Genomic DNA, 25724 nt, shown 5'->3' on the forward strand with positions numbered 1-25724 from the left:
AATGTTCTCCTCAATCCTGACAAAAGACCAAGGCTATTTATTCTGTGGAAAGGGTAAAACAGGGTTCTCTGGATGGAAGACACAAGGCCCAATTGAAGTCCAGGGTACAAACTGAAAGTTGAGGCCTTCCCCACTCCCCTTCCTCCGCTGGCTCCCAGAACACTGGCAGCCCAGCATAAACCCCTCAGGTAGGACAGTAGAAGATTCTGTTCTGGGAAATATGACCTACCCAAGAAAAAAAGACAAAAACCTACTGACATTACAGGTCCCCCAATAAAAAGGCCCTAATGGAGGGGTCTCACAGGGGAGTAAGGGTTGGGTGGGAGTAGGAGGTTGGAATGTTGCCCCATGGGGATATTTGGCAATGTCTGGAGATATTTTTGGGGGGAGGGGACAGGTACTACTGGCATTGAGTGTATAGAGGACAAGTATGCTGCTAAACGTCCTACAGTGCACAGGACAGCCACCACGACAATGAACTGTCCAGCCCAAAATGTCACTACTGCAGAGGCTGAGAAATCCTAACCTACAGTGAAGGCCAGAATCAACACAGCCTCACTCATGCACAGAGCTTCCCACGCACTCTTATGCCACTCTCTTGTAAATATGAGTTGACACTTCAGGAATAACAGAGACCAAAAAGAGAGCTTCCTGCACTCTCTGGTGCCACTCTTAAATACTGCTAGACATTTGAGGAACACCTCTAAAAGACAGAGACGAAAAAAAGAGAGACTATGCAGGAAGAGAGAAACCTCAAAAAGCCATCATTAATATCCTCAGAGAAATTAAAGAAGATATCCCATCAAAACAAAACAAAACCTAGATGGTAAAGAAAAACAGGAACATCCAGAGACTTGGTAAAGGCTCTTAAAAATTAAAAATAGAATCACATTAGGGGAAAAAAAAGGATAGAAGGCTAAATCGAGGAACTCTCCCAAAAGTACAGCAAGAGGACAAATATAAAAATATGAGAGGGCTATTCCAGGAAATCCAACATTGAAATACTGGGAGTTCCTGCTTTAACAGAAGAAATTTACTAGAAGTGAAGAAATCAAAGATATAAATCAAGAAAATTTCCCAGAACTGAAAGGCATGAGTTTCTAGACTGAAAAGGCCCACAGTACCCAGTTAAACCAAAAAACCAAAACCCGTTGCCATCGAGTTGATTCCGACTCATAGCAACCCTGAGGACAGAGTAGAACTGCCCCACAGAGTTTCCAAGGAGCACCTGGTGGATTTGAACTGCTGACCTTTTGGTTACCAGCCGTAGCTCTTAACCACTATGCCACCAGAGTTTAGACCTACCTTAAAGCCTCTGATACTGAAATCTCAGGAGAGTGAAACAGCAGATCCTAAAAGTTTCCCAAGTGGAAAAACAGGTTCCCGACAACAGATCAAAGATCAAATTATCACTGGTCTTCTGAACAGCATCAACAGAATTTAAAAGACAATGAAGTAATGCCTCCAAATCTCTTTCAATTTTTTTTATTGTACTTTAGATGAAGGTTTACAGAGCAAACTCGTTTCACATTAAACAATTAATACACATATTATTTTGTGGTATTGGTTGCCAACCCCATAGCATGTAAACACTCTCCCCTTCTCGACCTTGGGTCCCCATTTCCAGCTTTCCTGTACCATCCTGTCTTCTCATCTTTGCCCCTGGGCTGGTGTGCCCATTTAGTTTCATTTTGTTTTATAGGCCTGTCTAATATTTGGCTGAAGGGTAAACCTCAGGAATGACTTCATTACGGAGCTATAAGGGTGTTTGGGGGCCACACTTCATACTTTCAGTGTTTCTCCAGTCTCTGTCAGACCAGTAAGTCTGGCTTTTTTTTGGGGGGGGGAGGGGGTGAGTTAAAATTTTGTCCTACATTTTTCCCCAGCTCCACCAAGGACCCTCTATTGTGATTCCTGTGAGAGTAGTTGGCGGTGGTAGCTGGGCACCATCTAGTTGTGCTGGACTCAGTTTGGTGGAAGCTGTGGTACTTGTGGTCCATTAGTTCCTTGGACTAATCTTCACTTGTGTTTTGGGTTTTCTTCATTCTCCCTTGTTCCAGACGGGGTGAGACCAGTGGAATATCTTAGATGGGTGCTCACAAACTTTCAAGATCCCAGATGCTACTCACCAAAGCGGAATGTAGAACATTTTCTTTTATAAACTGTTATGCCAACTGAGCTAGATGTTCCCCGAGACCATGATTCCCACAGCCCTCAACCTAGTAATTTGGTCCCTCAGGGAGTCTAGATGTGTCTATGGAGCTTCCATGACCTTGTCTTGGACAAGCTGCACTGGCCTCCCCAGTACTGTGTACTGTCTTACCCTTCACCAAAGTTACCACTTACCTACTGTCTATTCAGTGTTTTTCCCTCCCATCCCTCCCCTTCCTCATTACCATCAGATTGTTTCTTTTTGTGTATAAACCTTTTCATGAGTTCTTAACATTTGTTAAAATTAAAAAAAAAAAAAAGATTTCCAATCTATTTTCAAACTGTCAATCAGATATGAAGGAAATAAAAATCTTTTCATAGTAAGTCTCGAAAAATTTGTCTACACTGCACCCTTCAGGAACTAGTAAAATATACATTCTACCAGAACGAGGGAATAAACCAAAAAGACATGAGGTCCTGAAAACAGGGATCTAATACAAGAGATGGAGCCAAAGAGAATCCCAATAATAATTAAGAAGAGGCAACCAGCCCAGAATGGAGCCGGTCCAAAGGCCCAGAACAGATGCCTACAAGAAGAAATCGATGAAACACCTGACATGTTTCCTAAGAAGGTGATGTTGGGGTGAAGTAGCCAGACATACTGAGAAAACTAAGCAAGGGAAGAAACAAGATAATCATTAACTCCAAAGAAACAAAGAGTGGTGCAAGAAAGGAAAAGTAATTATAGTACACTACATGGCTCAGGTGTGATAACAATCATAAAAATATAAGCACTGATCATTGGTCAAACTGAAATAACAATATAGCTACTACAGAAGGGTGGATGGGAAGTGGGTGCTATATGTGAAAGAGAGCTAAAGCCCCATTATTCATGGTGTAAAGTCGATAGAGTATACTCATTACCAAAATATACAGCTCAGTGTTGGAAGTGGTTACCTCCAGGGAGTGTCTTTTCTGTGAAGGAATTGGAAAAGGATTTTTTGTTTCTTCATAGCAGGGCCTTAAAGAACTGCTGACTCCTTAAACTATATAACTCTGACACAAATAAAAATGATGTTTTAAAAAAATTGGGGCAAAGCAAAATAAAGCATTAAGAAGTAAAATTTTTTAATTACTCAGTATAACCACCTAGAGCCACTGCTTTACATTTTGACTATTTTTTTCCGATTTATTTCCCTGCGTATTATACATATGCATAGCCTTCAAAGTTGTAATCACGCTATATATAGTTTTGATTCGTGCTGTCTACACTTAACACATCATTAGGCTTTTCACATATCTTTAAATATTTGTTGAAAGCACAATTTTTAATGGCTGCATATTACACACCCTACTATGATTTAGCAAATCCCTTTTCACTATATACAAGTGTGTTTATAATTTATCACTATTATAAATAATGCTGTGAAGGATATCGTTTTATATAAATCTTTATGTGTACTCTTAATGCTTCCTTGGCATAAGCTCATAGAAATGTGTAATCGCAAATTTAAGGTTCTTTGCCAAATTAACCTGAAAAAATGGTCATATCAGTTTTTACTCCCAACAATAGTATATACAGCATCCACTTCCCAGTCTTCTGGGTAACAATTTTTTCCCCATCTTGTCCAATCTGATAGGTGTATTAGTTCCCAGGGTTGCTGCAACAAAATACTACAAATTGGGTGGCATATAAGTACATAAATTTATTGTTTCACAGCTCTGGATGCTAGACCATGTCCCTTCCAAGGTTGTAGGGGAAGGTTCCTTTCTTCAGTTTTTGGTAGCCCTGGGCGTTCCTTAGCAGTTCCTTGTAGTACAGCTGCAGCCCCGCAGGCCTGTCTTTCCCCTGTGTGTCTCTTTGTGTCTCTCCTTCTCTTTTATAAGACACCACTTATTTCCAAACACACTACTTCCAAACAAGGTCATGTTCACAGGTTCCAAGGGTTAGGACTTCAACCTATCTTTCTGGGGGACACAATTCAATCTATAACAACAGGTGGAAGAAAAGTTTTTATTTGCATATCATGTGTTCATTGGCTTTTTGCTCTTCTTTTGTGAGCTCTTAGTCTGTCTTTTGTTCATTTTTCCAACAGGTCCACACAGTAAATTAATCCTTCAGCAACCTAATTTATACCTCGATCTCTTAGGAGCTACACAAATCAGACCCAAGGACCTGATGATCTGTGAGTGCCCTGAAAAAATCCAGCTCCTGAGTCTAAGTAAGCCCCCTGAGGCCCTGCCTTCCTGTGAGGCTCTGGGCAATAGCCAGGCATTCAGGCATCTTTACGGCATGCCTCACACTTCACCATTTTACCTCCACGAGGCACATTCCATTTTCTACTGACATTTCGTCATCTGTATACATCTTCTCTGCCTGCTAGACTGACTCTAAGCTTCCACAGGGCAAAAGCCCTGTGTGATGGATCATTGAGTTCCTCTCCTCTTCTCACCTCAGCTTACCTCACCTCACCTCACCTGTGTCGCCCACCCAAGACACTCATATATTTGATGAATAAAAACATAAGGCGGTGGGTGAAGGGGGGAGACTATGAACAGAGGCAGAGAGAGAGAACAAGACAATGAAAGGACAGAGGGAAGACCAGTCCCTGCCCTGACTGAGAAAGGGGCTAGAGCAGCACCAGAAGTGCACAACTACCAGGACTGCACTTTCTCCCTGGAAACCCTGAACTCAGTTCCCAGAGCCAGAGGAGACTATCTGACAAAAAAGAAGGAAAGAGGAGGAAATACGTTTATATAGCAAGCAGACTGGTCCACCAGGAATCTCTCTGAGTAAACATTTTCCTTAGAACACCAGCTTGCCTGAGCTCTGAAGCTTCCACATGGTCCCATTCAGGTGGCAGGATGTCACAGCTCCCCAAAGGGTAGCAGGGGACATTTGGGTCTCCCCTTCTAGTCAAGACATAACTTAGCAAGTCAGTCCCCTCACTGCCCCTTCCCTACCTCCCTTGGCTCCTTGCAGAAGACCACAGGATGCTCGGTAGGGACACGTGCCATAAAACACAGTAAAGGATTCCTACAGATCTAGACTGTCTGGAGAACAGCACATACTCGCGACCAATATTTTATCCAAATACACCTGACAACCTTACTGCTAATGGGTGCCATGAGTTAAGAAATGAGTTCCGCTGTGCTTAATCAGGCAATGTATTAAAACAACCACCTGTATACATCAGTGTTCACTGCAGCATTATTCACAACAGCTAAAAGTTGGAAACAACCCGAGGGCCCATCAACAGGTGAAAGGGTAAACAAAATGTGGATATCCATACAATGGATTATTATTCAGCCATAAAGAGAAATGAAGTTCTGATACACACAACATGGGTGAATTCTGAAAACATTATGTTGAGTGAAATAAGTCAGACACGAAACAACAATACTGTATGAGTCTGAAGGAGTCCCCGGGTATTGCAAAACCGTCAAGCACTAGACTACCAGCTGAAAGGCTGGCGGTTCAAACCCACCCAGAGGCACCTCGGAAGGCATGCCTGGCGAAATGCTCCCAAAAATTCACCGTCTTGAAAACTCTCTGGGGCAGTTCCACTCTGCACACATGGGGTCGCCATGAGTTGGAATCGACTCCAGAGCAACTAACATGGATACCAACTTATCTGGAATATCCAGAATAGGCAAATGCACAGAGACCAGAGTTTATTCGCGGTTACCAGGCGCTGCCGGGAGAGAGAAATGCGGAGTTATTGCTGAAGGGGAACTGAGTTACCGTTGGGGGCGGTGAAAGCTTTTGATAAAATAGTGGCGATGATTGCAGCACATGATAAAAGTGATTACTGTCACTGAATTGTTCCAGATGGTTAAAATAGCAAATTTTTTGTTACATGTATTTTGCCATGATAGTTTTTTTTTTTTTTTTAACCAAACTCTTATAACCTGATATCAAAGACCAGACAGATCAGCATCCCCTTGAAAATGAGCTGATAAAATGCAGGTGTTTCAAATTCATGGGCAAAGCTCTTTCCCTAATAACCTTTCCAACAGATTCCACTACGTCTAACACATGCCTGGTTCCTGCTGCGGCCCCCAAGCCCTATGCCAATGCTATGGGGCACATGCAGAGCCCCTCTGGATATCTGGGCAGGAAGGAAGAATTTACACATGAATAAAACCAAATGCTAGATTATAGCCTATAGACAATTTGCTCAGTAGAAATTCAAAGAAGGGATTCAACCACAAGAGGGCTGGAGTCACAGGGGAGGGGTCACAGGCTGCCTTAGCATCAGCAGGCACGCCTCACTTTTGGCAGCTGCATGAGGACCCAAAGCTCTCTTCTGCTGGACAAAGTCCCTATCTGAAGGAAGCAGGGGACCCACCTGCCTCCTTTGTCTCTCTTCTCTCATCTAGCCACCTTCCCATCCCTCCAGACCCAAGGAGGCCATCAGAAACACCTCAAGGTGATATTGTGAGCCCTGAAGCTGCTAGTTGGGGGGAACAGCCCTTTGAACACTAAGCTGGAATAAATGGAATTTTAATTGAACTGGACAATCAGAATTAAATGCTTGCTCTGAGTGGCAGCTCCTAGAGGGGGCAGGCTTTGAGCCAACTCATTTAACATCCCGACCCATTATGCCATTTGAAAGAACATAGCTTTTCTATACTGGAACAAGTTTGAAAAAAAAAGGAAAGAAAGAAATCTGTAAAATGGTGGTGGGGGTGGGTAATGGGAATGGAGGACTCACACACTTCAAGCTTTGGTCAGCCAGAGAAGGAGAACCAATGACTTCCCAGATGGGTGGTTTGAGCAACCCAGACCTTCCTCTAACTGCTCCCTGTGACCTGGGAAGTTTTAATACAAAAAGGATGTCAACGCCCATCTATTGCTTCAGAACTAAAGTAGCAGAGCACGCATCTCAGGGGCAGGGCTTGTCACCACCCAGAGTCCTAGCTAGCTCAGCTACATGGGCACAGCCTGGCCCAGCCTCAGAATCTGCAGAGAGAAAAGGGCTTGGCACTTAGGCCTCATCGAGGAAAACCCATGGAGCCTACTGTTTACACAGCACACTAATGGAGTCACCGAGGGTGCCTTAGGAAATTCTGCTTCTGTTTTCTCTGAATAGTGCCTTGGCCCCATCTGCACCAGGCTAGGTAGGCTGTTCCACTGGCTGACTGATTCAATTCACTCCAACAAATATGCAGAGTTCCAGTCATGTGTAAAGACTTGAAAAGATAGGTATATGGGTGTGTGTTGTTCTCCGCACTCCAGGGACAGTGGGTAAGGTGTGGGTGTATGTGATGGGGTGGGAGGGAAGGTGGCTTGGGGAGAGGATGTGCCCAAGTACACAAATTTTAGCCAGCGTCATAATCACCCACAGGGCTTGTTAAAGCAGAGATTTCAGACTTTCTGATTCAATAGGTCTAGGATATAACCCGGAAGCTACGTTTCTAGCAAGTTCCTAGGAGCCACAATGGGCTCCAGGACCACACTCTGTGAACCAACACGATAATTCAGAACCTTGTTGGGCATCGAATGCGTTTAAAAAATCTAACCTGAGCACTTTCTCATGCCTTAAAAAAAACAACCCAGAGAACCCTACTCAAGTTTTAGGGTTTGTTCTTGTGAGCAGTGCATCTCCTTGGAAGGACAGACCCCGGCCTCCTCTGGGTCCCCAAGGAACAGGTGCCTGGTCCCCTCCCATCACTCATTGATTGACCCAACTCTTCCATGAAACTGTGAGCTATTTGGGGCCAGGGCCTGTGCCAGACCTGTCTTCGAACCCCTGGCCCCAGCCCAGGTGCCAGCCTAGAGGAGGTGCCCAGGGAAGGTTTGCTGGCTGATTGACTGAATGTTCTCATTTAGTCCTGACAGCCACCAGGTGGGAGGATACAGGAGCCCGTGCAGAGATGGTGGGCAGGGAAGGCAAACAAAGCGAGCAGTGGCTACACAGAAAGCCTTTGAGTTCACTCAGAGAATGCTCAGATAAAAGACAGACAGAGATCTGAAGTGACAGATTTCCCCTGAATGAGAAAACTCCTAAAGGGAGAAAAGAAAGGCCTGGGGCAGCCCCTGTGGGACAGAAGAGTTACCCGTGATTTGAAGGCTGAAGCTGCCCTGCCTGGCAGCCCCCCAAACAGCAAGCAGGTGTCAAGTCAAGGCTGGCAGGCAGAACGGGGCAGAGGGAGCCCACAGGGGCCAGGAGGGGGCTTGTTCCATCTACTGACACTGACGCAACCATTCTTCTCTCTAGAAAGCGATGGGCTTGGAGTGCACTTTTTACGTGAAAGACCCAACAATGGAATATATGTGAAGTAAAGGGGACACTTAACGTGCTCAGGCTGATTAGTCTGAGTAATTTAATATAAAGGACACAGGGCTTAGAATTGGACAATCTGTTCTGTCTTCTACCAGCTGTGTGGCCTGGTGCCAGTCACTCAAACTCCCTGAACTGCAAAATGAAGCAAACACCACTGATTTCCTTTCTCACAGAGCAGGTGACAAACCTCAAGAAGGTAACAGATGCTACAGGCTTTGCACTTGGTAGAAATGCCATTCGAGTGAGCTTGTCGTTATGAAGCCCCAAATACTACATTGAGCTGGGGCAGAGTTGACGGGCCTGGGGATCGGAAGGGGGGGCTAGTTCACTCCTCCCACCAGCCCCTTGAAAAGAAACAGCAACCACAAGAAGGGCCCCTTCCCCCACTTTGTTTTCTTTCTATTAAAACCAACAGGCAACATAGCACCAGATTAATATCTCTCTAATTACTAAGTTGTCAGTCACTGGATGAAGAATCTCCGTAATTTAGTAATCAGCCGTACTCCACACGCTGACACTGATAGCAGGGATCTGAAGGCCACAGAAAGGCACATCTGGGACACCCCCATGCTTGTCCTCCCTGGCCAGACGAGCTCTCAGGGACCTCATTTAGTCCAACACCTCCCAACCTCTCACGACACACAGAAATGAGATCATTGTTTAGCACACAGTGGGTGGGGTGGGGGCACAGGCGGTAAGTGACTGAGGTTAGACTCCTCAAACTGGAGGTGACCAACCCGAGCCCTGGAATGAATCCAGAACACACCCTGGGCGGGCCCACCCCCCTCCCAGGCTGAGGAAATCCCTATCTGGGAGCTGCGAGGCTCTGATTTAATTCGACAACCCTGGGTGGTGTAGACAGTTAATGTGCTCAGCTGCTAACCAAGAGGTTGAAGGTTTGAGTCTATCCAGAGGCACCCCGGAAGACAGGCTTGGCGATCTACTTCTAAAAACTCAGCCATTGAAAACCCTGTGGAGCACAGTTCTACTCTGACACACATGGAGTACCATGAGTTGGAATCACCTTGATGACAACTTGGGTTTTTTTTGTTCGTTTCTTTTTTATTATTTATAACCTCCACTTTACAGATAAGAAAACGGAGGCTTCAGGAGGTCAAACCCCTTGCTGGGAAGTAGCAGAGCTGGGGTCATTGAGCTTAAGGCAGTCCAACTTGAGGGCCCACACTGGTAACCAGATGCCTTCCATCTCATCTTTCAAGTCTACATCTTCTAAAACGCTATCCCTGCCACCTCTTCCCATTTGGGACCTTCCCAGTTATGCAGGTGACCCTCCCCTTGGTCTGATTCCCCTCTTTCTTCTCCCACAGGAGGCTGAGACACAGAGCAAGCAGTCAATCAACACCAGCTGAACTGAAGCAGCCCCTACCGCTGGCCTGGCCATCACACTCAGCTACCCTCACCAAACACCAGGTCATGTGGGGTGACTTTATACATAGTCTCTCATCCTTCCAGCTGTCCTGCAAGGTAGAAATTATCTCCCCATTTTAGAGAGGTGAGAGAGAGGTTCACAGAGGTGAGCTGGCCAGCCCGTGGTCTCACAGCTACAAAGAGGTAGAGCTGGAGTTTGAAGTTAGCTCTGGAAAATCCAAAACCCATTCATTCCACTGCCAAGCTGTGCCCCCTCCTCAAGCTCCAGAGCTCCACAGACTCGCTCTCTGGGAGATCTCAGGAAAGACGCAAAGGCCTAAGCTTGACGGTGTTGGGGTGCAGGCTCACTGGTGACCACTGAGCCCCTGGCCCTGTCCAGGGAAACACTGGTGGCCTTCTGCATATTGACGCACCTGTCACTCCTTGGAGCCTTGGAGACTTCTAGTATATTAACAAAGTTTTCCAGGAAAAGGGCTGTCCTTGAAGCTATTATTTAGCAGGTGTAACTTGAGTCTTTGATGAACCTTTTAGCAGAAATTAGCTGACAGCCAAATGACAATCAACTCAATTTAAGAAATATTTGTTGAGTGCCTGCCACAGGCACTATGTGAGTGCTGGAAGCTGTGAGTGCTGGAAGGGCCCCCTGCGGTGCAGTGGTTAAGAGCTCAGCTGCTAACCAAAAGAATGGCAGTCAACCCACCAGCCACTTCTTGGAAACCCTATGGAGCAGGTCTACTCTGTCCTGTAGGGTCACTATGAGTCAAAAGTGGCAGAGAAAAAGGTAGGCACAGTCTCCTGTCCCCATGGAGCTCAGAGAGAGCAAGAGGCAGCAAGTCTGAGAGAACTCCCGGACCGGAGCTGGGAGATGTGAGACAGCTCCAACGACCGGTCACCCTGCTGCCCCCAGGCAGGCCTCCCCGGCTGGGTCTCCCCTCACTTCTTCGTGCAAAGCAGCTTCCTGTCAGGCACTAAAAGGGGAACAACAAACTGCTGAGACCAAAAAAAGCTACTCCCTGACCCAAGTATGCCAAATTAGGGCAAAACCAAGACCCCCAGAGTGAAAGGAAATTCAGCTGAGGGTCAGGAATTTTAATTTTTAAAAAGACCCGTTTTGTTCTTTGTAACAGCTTCTCTTTCTTCCTCTTTGCAGTATTACTAGTCTGTGTCTGAGGCCTCTTGGTAATACCCACTGCTGCCAACACGTGTCACTGCTAGAAAGTGACACCCCATAGGGAGCTGCTTTGTTTTGCTTTAATACCATTCAGCCTCATGTCCTGAAAACCCAAATTCCACAACAAGACTGCAGACACCCAATTCTCCATGATGCCTCTGGCCCACAGTGTTTTCAAGCACTGCTTCTCACCTTTTCCATATCATGGCACATGCTGAAAATGACCATGTATGCTCAGTCCCTTTGAGGCTGCACACTACCCCCTTGCACCCCCCCTCAGGGCTGAGAGGGTCTCAGGACACCTGTCACACCCGTTCCTGACACGCCTGTTGGAAAGTTCTGGTTTAAAGAGCGTAGGAAGATGTCACCAAACTTCAAGAGGATCACAACAGAAGTAGAAAAAGGCCAGAGAAGCCAGACGGATCAAAGGCTCCGACAGGGATGGGGCACATCTGAGGTGCAACAGAAATCAATGTGTTTCAGTGCCAGCACCCCAGACCCGCAGAGCTGGTGGGGACCCCTCACCCCAAGGTCCCTACCTGCCAGGCCAAGTCTGAGCTGGCACAGACACAAACCCACATCGGGGTCCAGCAAAGAGGAACTCAAGGCATTCAGTAACAGCGAGGGCTTTAGAGTAAACACAGGCCATCCGTCTTCCCAATACAGAGGAGGAAACCAGCACTTCTGTGTGATGCCATGCAGGCTGGATATAAATAGCTTCTAAAAAGGTTAGCAAAACGCACAGACGACAAATCTACAGTAGGTTACTAAGGGAAACCAGGATGCTGAGTGCCAGCATCTCACCTGTTGCACTGATGTCCAGAAGGAACCCTGCAGCTCCTCCCTAACTCTGCTCCCTGGGCCCCTCAGGGACCTGGAGCCTGGGCAACGTGAGGGGGCACTGCCTACACCTTTTGGATGTTCCCAAGTAAAGAAAACCTTTGCCTAATCACATCTCTGTCTGGTTCCCATAAGCACTTACTCCCAATTTCCTCACCTGGGAAAAGTCTCCCTCAGAGGGTGCTGGGAGGATGCTGTCCTGAACAGCAGGAGCTTGAACCTCACCTTTTCCCCCCACCTTCCCATTATGCTGGGCCCCTGGGTGCTGCCCCATGGAATGCAGAAGGCAGGCATTCTGAGGCCGCCTCCAGTGGAGATTCCCTCCCGTAGGGGAAGTGCCTCCTGGGGGCACTCAGAGGGCTAGCAGGGCAGCCACAGCTGCTGGGCTCTGTCAAGTGAGAAGCAGATCTCACTTGTCATTTATACAGCCACGCCAGAGATTAGGATATTTATAGCTTCCACGCACGCATCCCTGAACCGTATGTGTTCAACAGACACAGTACCAGCACACCCAAGAGCACACGTATGGGTTGCCACATACTAAGATAGTGGCTAAACTGGGAACTCTAGGGATCCCAAACTTATCGCAACACACATCCTCCTGAGTGTGGGTATTTTGGGACCTGGGATAAACTGGGCTCCAGTCCTTCCCTCTTCAGGGTATCAAATTCTGCCTTCCTGCCAAGGATTAAGAGATCAGCCTGGAGCCTGCAGCTAGAGAGCAGCTTGCCAGGCAGCTCCCCACTGGCTTGTCTGGACAGAGAGGGAGAGCTCTTCCCACTTCCTCTTCACTCTAAGCTGTGCAGAGGTAGGAGGGAAAATCTCGCCTCTCCAATCCCTTCCTGAACAGACAAGGAGCTGCTGCAGAGCGTTTGCTGCTCGGAAAGCCACACCAGAAGTAAGAAGCTCTACTGAGGCCCAGCAGGAAGCTAGACCTCTCCACAAGGCCCCCAGTGAGGAAGAAGACACCTCCTTCACCTTCCACTCCCAAATCCTTGGCAGTCAAAAAGTTATGGCTTCTCCTTGACCAGCCGGGAGTTTGGCCGAGAGAGGGGAGGGCTTCCCTTTGGCAGCAGTGCTAGTGAGTGTGCTAGGGATGTTGAGGAATGTCCCCAGGCAGAGCTTGTGACGGAAACTGAACGGCCCAACACACATTCACATTCATAGTCTCTCTCTCTCTCTCTGCTAATAGCAGCAGAGGTCAAGTGGAAAGAAGCCTGCTCTGGAAAGGTCATCTACTACAACTATCACCTAAATGGTCGGTTCCCAAGTATGTAAATTGGCTTTGAACTTGAACTTGACTGGGGTCAAAGAGGAGCCCAGTGGTACAGTGGTTAAAGCGTTCTGCTGCTAGTTGCTAACCAAAAGGTCAGAGGTTTGAATCCACCAGTCGTTCCTTGGAAACCCTATAGGGCAGTTCTACTCTGTCCTATAGCATCATTTTGAGTCAGAATTGACTCGGTGGCAATAAGTTCAGTTGGTTTTGGGGGTCAAAAAAGTGGCCAAGGGTAGGTATGTAGCTTCAAGGTTCCAACCAGAGGGAGGCACTGTTGCTATGATTCAAACAAAATGAGCTGGCTCACTTGCATGAACATTTTGGAGGGAAAGCAATAGCTTTCCAGTGCTATGAGCTTCCTCCTCTCCCCATCTCAACCCTTGGAAAGTCGAACCAACTGGAGCCTCTATACCCCACTTGTTTCTTAAATTCTCCACACAATTCTTACTTCTTTCATCGCTGGGGATGCACGCTTTGGTTAGAAAGAAAACCACCCGACACACAATAAGGCATTTATAGCAGGAGGCACTGGACTGTGACCAGTGTCCAGTGATGGTTACTGTGGGAAATAAAAACGCAAAGCTGGCTCCACACCTCTGTTGAAAAGGCTCTAGGATCTAGCATTCTAGCAGAATTTCTATCAACTTCAGGCATAGCTGTCTTCTTCCACCTAGGGCCCCTTCCTCTCACAAAACTGCCCATAATGGAGTACAATCATTTCTTATAATACTAGTTATGATTTTGCTTATTCTTATAATACTTAATGCCTACTATGCATAAAAGTTATGTTTTTTTTTAATGCATAGTGGCAATGGGGTTTTTTGGGTTACGCATAAAAGACAATGTCAGCTGCTTTTACAAATTAAGCAATTTAAGCCAGCCTACAACTCACCCTGAGTATACATTTTAATTATCCATGTTTGTAGTAGGTTACAGAGAAGGTAAATAACAAGCATCACGCAGCTAATACAGCAAAGTGCAGATCTGAACACAAGCCTGTTTGTTACAAAGCCAATGTGTTTTTCTCTGATGCTCACCAAGCTTAAACATATATATATATATATGTATAAGCTCCAGTGGTGCAGTGGTTAAGAGCTTGGCTGCTTACCAAAAGGTGGGCAGTTTGACTCTACCAACCACCCCTTGGAAACCCTATGGGGCAGTTCCACTCTGTCCTATAGTGTTGCTGAGTCAGAATGGGCTCGATGGCATCAAGTTTGGTTTTATATATGCACACACATATATGTATATATATATATATACACACAGAAGTGTTTTTTTTGTACTTTTATCCCTACTGTGCTTTTTTTTTAAATTGTACTTTAGGTGAAGGTTTACAGAACAAACTAGTTTCCCATTAGTTAGTACACATTGTTTTATACATTGGTTAACAAACCCACGACACTTCAACGCTCTCCCTTCTCAACCTTGGGTTCCCTATTATCAACTTTCCTGACCCCACCTGCCTTCTTGTACTTGCCCCTGGGCTGGTGTCCCCCTTTAGTCTCGTTTTGTTTTATGGGCCTGTCTAATCTTTGGCTGAACGGTGAACCTAAGGAGTGACTTCATTGCTGAGCTAGAAGTGTGTCCAGGGAGCCAAACTCTCAGGGTTTCTCCTGTCTCTGTCAGGCCAGTAAGTCTGGTCTTTTTTTGTGAGTTAGAATTCTGTTCTACATTTTTCTCCAGCTCTGTCCGGGACCCTGTATTGTGATCCCTGTCAGAGCAGTTAGTGGTGGTAGCTGGGCACTTTCTGGTTGTATCGGACTCAGTCTGGAGGAGGCCGTGGTAGATGTGGTCCATTAGTCCTTCGGACTACTCTTTCCCTTGTATCTTTAGTTTTCTTCATTCTCCCTTGTTCCTGAAAGATGAGACCAGTGGAGTATCCTAGATGGCCGGCTCACAGGCTTTTAAGACCCCAGATGCTACTCACCAAGGTAGAATGTAGAACATTTTCTTTATAAACGATGTTATGCCAGTCGAACTAGATGTTCCCCAAGACCATGGTCCCCACAGCCCCCAGCCCAGCAATTCAGTCCCTCAGGGCGTTTGGATGTGTCTACCGAGCTTCCATGACCTTGCCTTGTACAAGCTGTGCTGGCTTCCCCAGAATTGTGTACTGTCTTACCCTTCACCAAAGTTACCACTTATCTATTGTCTATTTAGTACACATAATTTTTTATCGTAAGATGAATAGGATGAATTTGATACTGAATCCTGGAAGTATGTGGTCTTAATGACCACTTATAACACAGTAATTCCCTACCTAACACATGAATAGGCATCCAATCCAGGCATTTCTATTTATGCTATAGTTAGCCGAGGCAGATTCCCATCTTAAATGTATGTACTCTTTTATACCCCCCCTAGGGGGATTTAGGACAGTGCTGGAAGCAGGGTGGGCACCCATCATTTGGTCTCATCACTGATTACCTTGCTAAGATTGCTTATTAGCAATAAGCCCTTAAATGCTGAAAGATAAACTATCACTAAGTTTGACCCCAAAACAAAAGTCTTAGTACAACCTAGTAAAAGGCACTGGAAGAAATGCCAAGGGGGCCTGACACACATCTTGGTCAACAGAGTAGGTGTCCCACCCCTGGGTAAAAGTAATAATATTCGAACTTTACTGATAGCTTGATCCCGCCTGGTACATACCTTACAATCCTCCACTGGAAAGAGTAATTATGGTGACAATGGGAAGTCCTGGTTTTGTAAATGGGCCCAGCTTTGAAAGCCCTGGTTTTGTAAATGTGCCCAGCTTTGAAAGCCTTGGTTTTGTAAATGTGCCCAGCTTTGGGTGACCTTGGGCAAGTTCTTCCCCTCTCTGGACCTAAGTTCCCCCCTCTGGGGAGGTGGTGTACACCCCCGACTCAGATTGGCTGTTAAAGCATGGCACTCGAACAATCCCGTCAACCCAGGAGGCATCTCAGCACCTCCCACAGCTTCCTATGAGTTCCTATGAGTATAACCATGTCAAACCAGAGCAGATTCAGACTCAAGTCCCAATCCCTGCTCTTTAGTAGCTGTGTGATCTCAGGCAAGCAACCTAGCTTCTCTGAGCCTTTCAAAGTGGGACACCGCCCATCTCACAGGGTTGTTTTGCGGAGTAAATAAGGTCATATTTGCATGTGGCTGCACTGTGCCTACTCTGTAGAAGGAGCTCAGAAATCTTGATTGGGTTTGAATGTACACAGAACTGTTCTGACATATATACATGCCCTGTTGAATAGAGCTCACGGTTAAAAAAAAAAAAATCATTGTCACAAGCAACAGAGATAAGGGAAGCAGGGTTGTGGGGGAAGTTAAACTTAAGAGATAATTTTTAAAACCCTCCCTCCTTTCAACCAATAATTTCAGTCTCTTGTACTGCTTAAAAGTTTGTCTTGTTTGGTTGAGTTCTGCCTCATTTCTCTTGCACCCCATACCTTCTGATGAAGAGAGAATAAATAACAGCTACAAGGCAGGCAACCAGAATGGGCCCTGGAAACAGACCGGCTACACTGACCTGGATGAATCTGGGTGAATGGGGTGGCTTCAGGCCCTGCCAGCTATTTCTCTATTGTCAGGCACTCTCTAACTTAGCCATTTAGACACCAGGGATTACCATCTAGGCAACCCGAGTCATCTTTCAGAATCCAACACAGACTCTAATCTGGACCTACAATTCTGAAATCCAAATCTAGACGAGCTACAAGGAATAGGACCACGGAGTCTGTCTCGACTCTACAGCAGCTGGTTTTAATGAGCACCGAGTGTGAGGCCGACTCAGTGCTGAGTGTCTGGTACACAGGATCTCCCCACAGAGAGCGCCTCGCTTTTTTTATTATTATTATTTTGAAAGCCCCACTTTACAGATGACGAAACTATAGTACCGGACTTCCCCCCAAAACACCCTCTAACCCTCAGCTGCTCGAACATTCTCCAGTCTGTATGACAGGTGGAGCCTGAGTCTTCGAGTCCAATCACAGAGCTGGGTTCTGCAAAACTTCATTATACACAATCCTTAGTCCCAGAGCAAAAGTGGGTCTGGGGAGCGGGTGGAACTGGGACAGGAAGACAGAAAAGAGACCGTAATCTCTTAGGAGCAAAGCCTAGCTGCTCTATCTGATTTGCAAACCCTGGTCAGGAGCTGCAGGACGAACCGCGCATTTCTGCACCACAGTCTCTCCCAAAGAAAACCAGACAAAGTCACCTGGCCTCCTAGTGGGGAAAAAAAGCTCTTCCCGCAAGATTCACACTGAACTCTTAACCCTTCTTCTCCTGCTCCCGCCCCAGGGAGTGGCTGGTTGGATGTTGTTTCTTCTCTTTTTTCCCCCGTGGTCCTCTGGTAACACCACAAATTACGTTTTCGGGGACTCAAGTCCCAGAGAGCAATGATGTTGTAATAAACATAACCAGGACCGAACGCCTTCCCATCAGATTAGATGATGCCATTTCCCACCAATCAGGTTCCTCGGGCAGGCAGACCACTCGCCAATGAGGGCGCAGACAGCGGCTGCGAGGGGGAGACCTGGTCATCCGCAACTAAAAATAAGGGCGCTTCACATTGGCCGCTGCTGCCACTTTGCAACAGGAGTTGGGACCCACATACCAGGCGCCATACAGAACCGCACACAGGCACACACGGGCGAAAACTTTCAGAGCCCAGGGGTCTGCTGGTCTGGGTTTGTTTTTGTTTTCTAATTTGGCGACTTGAAAAAAAGAAATAAAGAGCTGGACCAGGAGGGGCCCTAGCAGACACGCTCTCCCTCCCAGACACCTCAGTTTCCAAAGGCCTTTCGCGGCCACTCAGAACTGGGGAAGGGAGACCGTTGTCAGCAGGCCAGGGGCCACGACACTCACCTGTCCGGCCGTGTCATAGAGTCCCAGAAGGTACTGCTTGCCCCCCACGGTGACGCTGACTGCAAGGACAGAAGTGGGGGCGGGGAAAGAAACTCACAATGACCTGGGCTGTGGGACAATTTCGATCCCCACCGGGACCCTCCTCTCCCAGCCCTGTTGGAGGTGCAAGGGTGCTCCCCGGGAGAAGTCACTCTCCCCTTCCCTAGGTCCCAGCTCACAGTGAAGTGGCGTGAGATCGGGGTGCGATGTAACCCCCCGCTGCTCACCCCCTCCTCCCAAGTCCCGTAGCCACGTCTCTCTGGGCCCCACCAAGCGTCTCCCCGGGGGCTTGCTGCAGCAGGGGAGGCGGCTGTGGGAAGGTCAAGGCGGCCGGCCCAGGGCGCCGAGGGCTTTGGGCAGTGCGAGGAGCAGGGGACGGCTGGGGATGGAGGGAAGGACTAGGAAGGGGGAGTCAGGTCTGCAGGCCAGCGGGGTGGCTGGAAGCAAAGCCGCGGGGGTGGGGCCGGGTGCGAGGCAGAGGGCGCGGCGGGGGAGGGGGCAGGGAGCGCGCTTCAGGGGAGACAGCGAGGGGGCTCCGCCAAAGTTGCTCCAAAGTTCCCGGCCGGGGAGCAGCCCCTTAGTCAGCAGTTCTGGGGCTTACCTGCGTAGTGGTCGAAGACGGTGGGCACGTACTCCTCCGGGAAGGCGTCGTTGGCATAGCTCATGAGCAGGCACGTCTTGCCCACCGCCCCATCGCCGACCACCACGCACTTGAGCATAAGCGCGCCGGGCCCGTGAGCCATGCTGCGGCCGGCCGGCCTCCGGGCATGGTCCCCCCGGAGCCCCCGCCCCGGCCCCGGGCTCAGCCCCAGCCCGCCTGGGGGGTCCGCCGCCGCCGCTCCGCACAGCAGGGCCGCCCCCCCGGCCCCATGCAGCGGTTCCCCCCGCCGGAGGGGAGGGGGCGGCGGGCCCGGGGCGCTGCCGCCGCCTCGGTCGCTGCCTGGGTCCCCGCCCCGGCGCCGCTCGCCGCGCCCGCCCGCTGCCCGCGCCGCTCGGCGCCCGCACCCTCTCGCCGGCCCGGCCTCCCCCGGAGGATCCGCTGGATCATAAGACCGTCCGACCCCGGGGGAGACGGCAACTTTGGGGAGGGCAGCGGAGGGGAGGGGCCAGGCGGCTCTCCCCGCCCCCGGCCGGCCGGGGCCCCTCCCCGCTCGGCCCCCGAGGAGGGCGGCCCGAGGCGCCCCCGCCCAGCGCGCCCCCGCCCAGCGCGCCCCGCCCGCCTCCGGGCCCTGCCGGCTCACCCCAGCCTGACACCCCGCCGGGAAGCGGGGAGGGGGCGGGGAGGAGGAGCCGAGGAGGAGGGAGGGGAGGAGGGAGAGGCTGGGGGAGGGGGCCGAGAGAGACTCGCTGGGGAGGAGCCCAGGGCTCCTCGCGAAAGTGCCCGCAGCGCCCGGAAGCGTCCAAAGGCCCGGCTGCTGGGGAAGACGAGGAGGCCTCTGGAGGGACCACGACGACTCCAACGATGACGCAAGAGTCATGCAAAATGATACATATATATTTAAACTCCACCCGGAAGGCAGGATCTATCCTATCGGCCTATTCAGTGCACAATGGATCTAGAAATTACGGAAGAAGAAAGGCCAAAAGGGTTAAAAAAAAAAAAAAAACCCTCCGGGAGGGGGCGGATCCTGAGCTGGGCAAGCGGGGACTCCTGGCTCATTGCTGGTCCTTCCCCCAGACCCTGCTGGCTCTAAGACATGGCAAATGTACCCGGGCTTCCCCTGGAGGCGACATTTTTCGAGGCCCCCTTTCAGTCCTTCGAAGGCGTCAGGTTTGGATTCCTGGGACGTGACAAACCTGTATACCCTGAAGACCTGTGACTGAGGGGGCGACCCCTGCCTGAGCAAAGCTAGAAAACACCCTTTTCGCCAAGACCGTCACTGACTAACAGTGCTTCTTTGGATTTTGGGCACAGTGTGGGGGAAAGACTTGGACTCCACGCCGGCACCACACCCCCCCACCCCCTGCTACCTGGAGAGAAATCTCTTCCTTTCATTGATTCACAAGATTAGAAAATGCGCAGAAGTCTACTGGACCATCTCCCTTAGGCTGTAGATGAGCAAACTGAGACCTGGAAAGGTGAAGTGGTTATTCCTAAGGCTAGGAACAGCGTCCACGGACTTGAAGCACACCTTGGGAAAGGCACACTGTTATATCCCCATCCGTCTCTTCCTAGACTCCAACTCTCAGGCCCCTAATCTGATTTCCACGCTCCCAGGAAGACTACACAGATTGCTGGAAATTCCTTAGTTCACCCTGAGCATCTCACCAGACCTCTCCCTCCACACTGGAGTGTGGATATTTGCATTGTCTGCTGCTTTGGACTGTGCAACAAGCTTGGAAGGTTCTTGGCATGTACTGAATTACAGGTTTAAAAAACCCAGTGCCGTCGAGTCTAATTACAGGTTTAGGAAGGCAATATAGTGCCTTCAGAAAACCCTGGTGACCTAGTGGTTAAGAGCTACGGTTGCTAATCAAAAGGTCAGCAGTTTGAATCCACCAGGCGCTCCTTGGAAACTCTATAGGGCAGTTCTACTCTGCCCTAGGCTCGCTAGGAGCCGGAATCTGACTTGACAGCCGTGAATCTGGTTTGTTTATAGTGCCTTGAAGAAACCCTGGTGGTGCAGTGGTTAAAGCGCCAGGCTGCCAACCCAAAGCTTGGCTTTTCGAACCCACCAGCTGCTCCACAGCAGAAAGATGTGGCAGTCTGCTTCCGTAAGGTTCACAGCCTTGGAAACCCTAGGGGGCAGTTCTACTCTGTCCTACAGGGTCTCTATGAGTCAGAATGGACTCCTCAGCAATGGGTTTGGCTTTGGTTTGTAGTGCCTTGAAGTCAGACAGATCTTGGCTCAAGGCCAGTCTCTTCCATTTTCTATTAGAAAAGAAGAGGGTTTGCCTTCTTTTCTGCCTATGGGACCATTTGTTCCAGCAGCATTTGCTGGGACTGTATTCTGAAGAAGGGATTTATCAGACAAGGTTAAGGACATATTGTAAGTGCACTCTGCCATGAGACTTGAATTTGGTCCCAGGTCTACCACTAGTTGCAGTGTGACCTTGAGCACGTCACCTCCTTTCTCTGGGCCTCAGTTCCCTCATCTGTAAAGGCCAGCTCATTTGTAAGGATGACATCAGGTCTCATCCTTGAGACCTAGGCCCTTAAGAACTTTTAGGCCTTTCCAAATGTGTCCTGAGGTATCCTGGTAAGTGCTTTGGGGCAGGGGAAGAAGAAGTCACTGGAGACAATGAGAAGGCCTTTGTGAGGGGTGGCACTGGCAAAGGCTGCCCTGGGTCTGCCCCAAGACTGGAAGGTGAAGGTTTCTCCAAGTCGTCTCCCCTTCAGGACTTAGGGTTCCCAGCTCCCAAACTGCTTCTCTGTGGGGCACACATTTAGTAGGGTCCCTGGGAGCTGGAGAATCAGTTCCAGAACCTTGAAAATGGCCACAGACACGAGGTTCTGGCTGCTTTAGGAGAAGCTCTGGGAAAGTCGGAGCACTCCAAGTGGGACTGATGTCAGATGAATCACGCAGTAGTGATGTCATTGGTGGTGGTGACCTCATCCTTTTGGCCCATAAACCCAAGAAATGCCAAAACTGACTGCCAGGAATATGTAGAGCCCTGGGGCCAATCAAACCCAGTGTTTTAGTTATCTAGTGCTGCTATAACAGAAGTACCACAAGTGGGTGGCTTTATTAAACAGAAGTTTATTTTCTCACAGTTTAGGAGGCTAGAAGTCCAAATTCCAGACTTCAGCTCTAGGGAAAGGCTTTCTCTCTCTGTTGGTTCTGGAGGAAGGTCCTTCTCTCTTTTAAGCTCCTGCTCCTGGGCGATCTTTATGTGGCTTGGCATCTCTCTTCCTCATCTCGGTTTCACTTGCTTGCTTATTTAATTTCCTTTATATCTCAAAAGGAAACCCTAGTGGCGTAGTGGTTAAGTGCTACAGCTGCTAACCAAAAGGTCAGCAGTTTGAATCCACCAGGTGCTTCTTGGAAACTCTATGGGGCAGTTCTACTCTGTCCTGTAGGGTCAATATGAGTCAGTATTGACTCGACCGCAATGGGCTTGGGTTTTTTTTTGGTTTATATCTCAAAAGAGATTAACTCAAGGCACACCCTACACTAATTCTGCCTCATTAACATACCAAAAACAACTCGTTCTCAAATGGGATTGTAACTACAGGCGTAGAGTTTAGGATTTACAACACATGTTTGGGGGCAATTCAGTTCATAACACCTGGCACGTATGTGGGATGAGAAGAGAAAAACTGTCTTGAATGCCCCCAGGTCAGCCCAGGAACTTTGGCTGGAAGGACCAAACAAGGCCTACTTTCCCATGGCAAAGGAGATAATGTACCCTTGTGAAAAAAACAGTTCTCAAATTTGAGAGATTTGAGACAGGGAGCTACTTTGTCTCAAGTTATCTCATATAATCTGAGTTTTCCTCTTTAGTTTTAACTGAGTGTGTTGAAACAGACACCGGTCAGCGTGAGAACAGTGGAATTTCCTCTCAGCCTTCTTCCTTCTTTCCTCTACTTGTTTCCTCTTCTCCATCGATTGATTCGGTATTTCATTTAACAAGCATTTATGGAGGTCTACTATGCCAGGCTTTATTCCTGAGCAGGGGTCGGGGAGCTGGAAAGCCACAAGCACTGGATGGGGAGGCAGAAAGAACTAATGAGCGAACAGAGAATCACTGTATAATGTGATCAGTGCTGTGGCAAGCAATAAAGAACAGGCTTCTGGAAGGGCAGAAGAGGTGGTTAGTACTTAGCTCTGGGTGTGCCGAGGAAGGATTTGCAGAAGAGCTGTCATTGGCCTGGGGCTTAAAAGGCTGAAAGGTTACGTGGTAAGAAAGGCAGAGCGTCCCATACGTGCAAAATGTGCCAAGGTGAAATGAACAGTACACAACATCCTGGGGATTGTGAGCCATCTTGGGTGGACAGAGTACAGGGCTTGAGGGGTACAGAGGAAGTGGTTTGTATTTAATTAGGAGCCATGCATAGAGCTAGTTCTTGGACCGCTGAAAGTCATGTTAAGGAGTGTGCAGCGCTGCCTGGCTGGGCAGTCTGTGCACTGCACAAAGGCAAGGGACTGAGAGAGCCAGCGGGGAGAGATCTGGCCCACAGGCTACCCACAAAGCCTTGACCCTGACTCAAGGCTGTGTTCGTTGGAGGTAAAGGTCCTTTTTTGTCATCACAGAGGTGACTTCTGTTCGTTAAATCCTCTAACCATAGGGCTGCATCCACTCAGAAGGAAGCAGCTTTCTTGTACTTTGCAAAAGACAAAGGCACTGTCTAGGCAAGCAGCCCTAGTGGTGCAGTGGTTTAAGCAATCGGCTGTTAACCAAAAGGTAGGCAGTTGAAAATCATCAGTGGCTCCGTGGGAGAAAAACATGGCCGTCTGCTTCGTAGAGATTGCAGCCTTGGAAACACTATGGAGCCACTATCAGTTGGAACAGACTCAATGGCAGTGGGTTTGGGTTTTTTGGTTTTAGGCAAGCAGTGGCCCTGGGAGTGAGGGTGTAATGAAGGAAAGGAAGGAGAATTTGTGTAACCTCCGCTGTGTACTGTCCCCAGGCTCTGTGCTGAGTACCTGGTGCTCACCTCTGGCGGTTGTCTTATTTAATTCCCAAAGCAACCATTCCAGTTAAGATTGTTAGAAAATATTTGTTTTGTCTGTCCAGAACAGCACCATGGCTTCTGCTAAATGTTCTTTCTAACTTAACTTATAATCAGGTGGTTCAAATGCAAGCTGCCATTTCTTACTCTGCCCCTGACCCCTGTTGATTAGCCCTTGGGGGGGGGTACCTGATCCAGTGTGGAGCAATCAAAGGCTTTCGCTGAAAATTCTGACCCTTGGGACACAAAACAGAAGTTTCCCCTCTTTTACTAACTGAACTGGAAGATGTGAGCCTGGAAGTTGTTGGCCACTCATGTTTCAGTGACGTGGAACTAGCCAATCCACGGGAATGAAGCTAAAGTGCAGAGAGAAGCAAAAATGGAAAGATTGTTTCTTAAAGGCAGAGAGAAAACAGGCCATTTGTGAGTTCCTGGTTCTAGTTCTTCCTTCAGTTAGTCACTTGATTTAATAAACGCTCCTCCCCACCCTTTCTTTTTTGCCTAATAAATCTGGACTAGTTTTCTGTCACTGGTAACCAAAGGAATCCTGACTGTTACAGCATTATCACTATAGATGAGGAAGAGGACATACGGAGCGATTGAGAAACTTCCTGGCAAGTGGCAGGGCTAGGTTCCCAAATAAATCCGTCTCCAAAGCTCATGTTATTTCCCATGTTCTCCATTGAGAAGGCATCTCAGGTTTTTGAGTAGGAAAAGGACAAGTTTAGATCTGTCGTTTGAGAAGATCACTCTGGGAGCGATCTAGAAAATGGGTTTGGAGAGGATAAGAGTGAAGGCAGAGAGAGAGGTGGGGAGGGTTGAGGAGGCAAAGGAGAAAAAGGATTCAAGGATGATGCTGAGGTCTCTACATCTATGATTTCATCAACCCTCTTCCTCTATTTTTCGTTTTTAATCTCTACTTTTGTGTCCTCTCTACTTCTCTGGACGTCCTTCTCCATTTCTTAAATCTCTCCATCTCCTTTTGGTTCCTTCCTATGCAACCAACAGCCTAAATCAAGCTGAGCATAGAATTCCAGGACAGCAAGTTTCTAAAAGACATTTCTTTTTGTCATTCTGTGGATCTTCCCTTGTATCTACCCCGGAAATGGAAAAAAATGGCCTTTAAAGGATCATTTGGTGTCGTGGCCAGGATTCGTTGGGTTGCAAGTAATAGAAAAGTCAACCCAAACCAGCTTCAGCAAGGTATAGGAGGTATATGAACTTCTGTAATTGAAAAATCCAGAAACGGGTGAGGCTGTATTCTTTCACTTCTCTCAGTTCTTCTCTTCTCCTTGGGCCAGATTCCTACTCAGGCTGTCCCAGCTCCAGACATCACCATCCACATACAACACTGCCCAGAGAGAAAGAAAGATTCTCGTTCCCCACTCAGTGAACAAAAGTCTTGGTCTTTCCCTGACTAGGTCAACTTACTTCACCATTGAAATAATCATGGTGGCCAGCAGAATGTCTGCTTGGTTGTTGCCCTGGGCCTGGATTATAGCCCATCCCTGAAACTATCACTGTGACAACGGGTTGGAACTATCCTGATTGGACCTATCAGGGTCCACCTCAGGAGCCAGGGGTTCATTCCAGGGCTTCAACCAGTTTTCTTTCCCACTCAAACCACAGCTGAGAATTTGTATTTCTACCCCAGATATACTGGATCTGAATCTACAGTTTAACAAGATCCCCAGGTATAACTTCCTGGGAACTTGTTAGAAATACACATTCTCAGCAGAGGTTCGAACCAGAACAAACCTGTTCAAAGCCTTGGTTCACTCCCACCCAGACTGTATGATTCCTACACAGCGAGTGTAGAAGTGGGGGGGACAGTATGCTGGGAGTCAACCAGCCACATCCATTACATCTGGATTATTGTTCACCAAAGTTCCTAGGCCTCCTTAAGCTAAACTAAAAATATAGAATTGCAGGAGAGAAGCAAACGTCAAGAGGAAAGGGAGGTGAGAAGGATACAAATCAAATCCATAAGTTGTTCTAAATTTCAGTGAGTTGGTTTGTCAATACATGAGTCCATGTTCACTCTGAATCCATAATTCTTGGGTGTTAGGAGATATTCTTCTCCCTCTCTGAACCTCCATCTTAGGAATTATT

At 48.2% G+C, this 25724-nt stretch overlaps 1 protein-coding gene across 1 annotated transcript in view; it reads right to left on the reverse strand.

Annotated features, from left to right (window-relative positions):
* RHOQ (ras homolog family member Q) overlaps window positions 1–18857 on the reverse strand; it is a 47253-nt gene extending 28396 nt beyond the window's left edge. The window contains exons 1-2 of the mRNA XM_049870513.1: window positions 18600–18857; window positions 17960–18018 (exon numbers count right to left, since the gene is read on the reverse strand). Coding sequence (XP_049726470.1) covers window positions 17960–18018; window positions 18600–18741 — 201 coding nt within the window. The 5' untranslated portion in view covers window positions 18742–18857. The remainder of the gene's footprint in view (window positions 1–17959; window positions 18019–18599) is intronic.
* Window positions 18858–25724: the final 6867 nt, after the last annotated feature.

The sequence above is a fragment of the Elephas maximus genome, chromosome 26 (assembly GCF_024166365.1).
Source record: "Elephas maximus indicus isolate mEleMax1 chromosome 26, mEleMax1 primary haplotype, whole genome shotgun sequence".
Taxonomy (NCBI): domain Eukaryota; kingdom Metazoa; phylum Chordata; class Mammalia; order Proboscidea; family Elephantidae; genus Elephas; species Elephas maximus.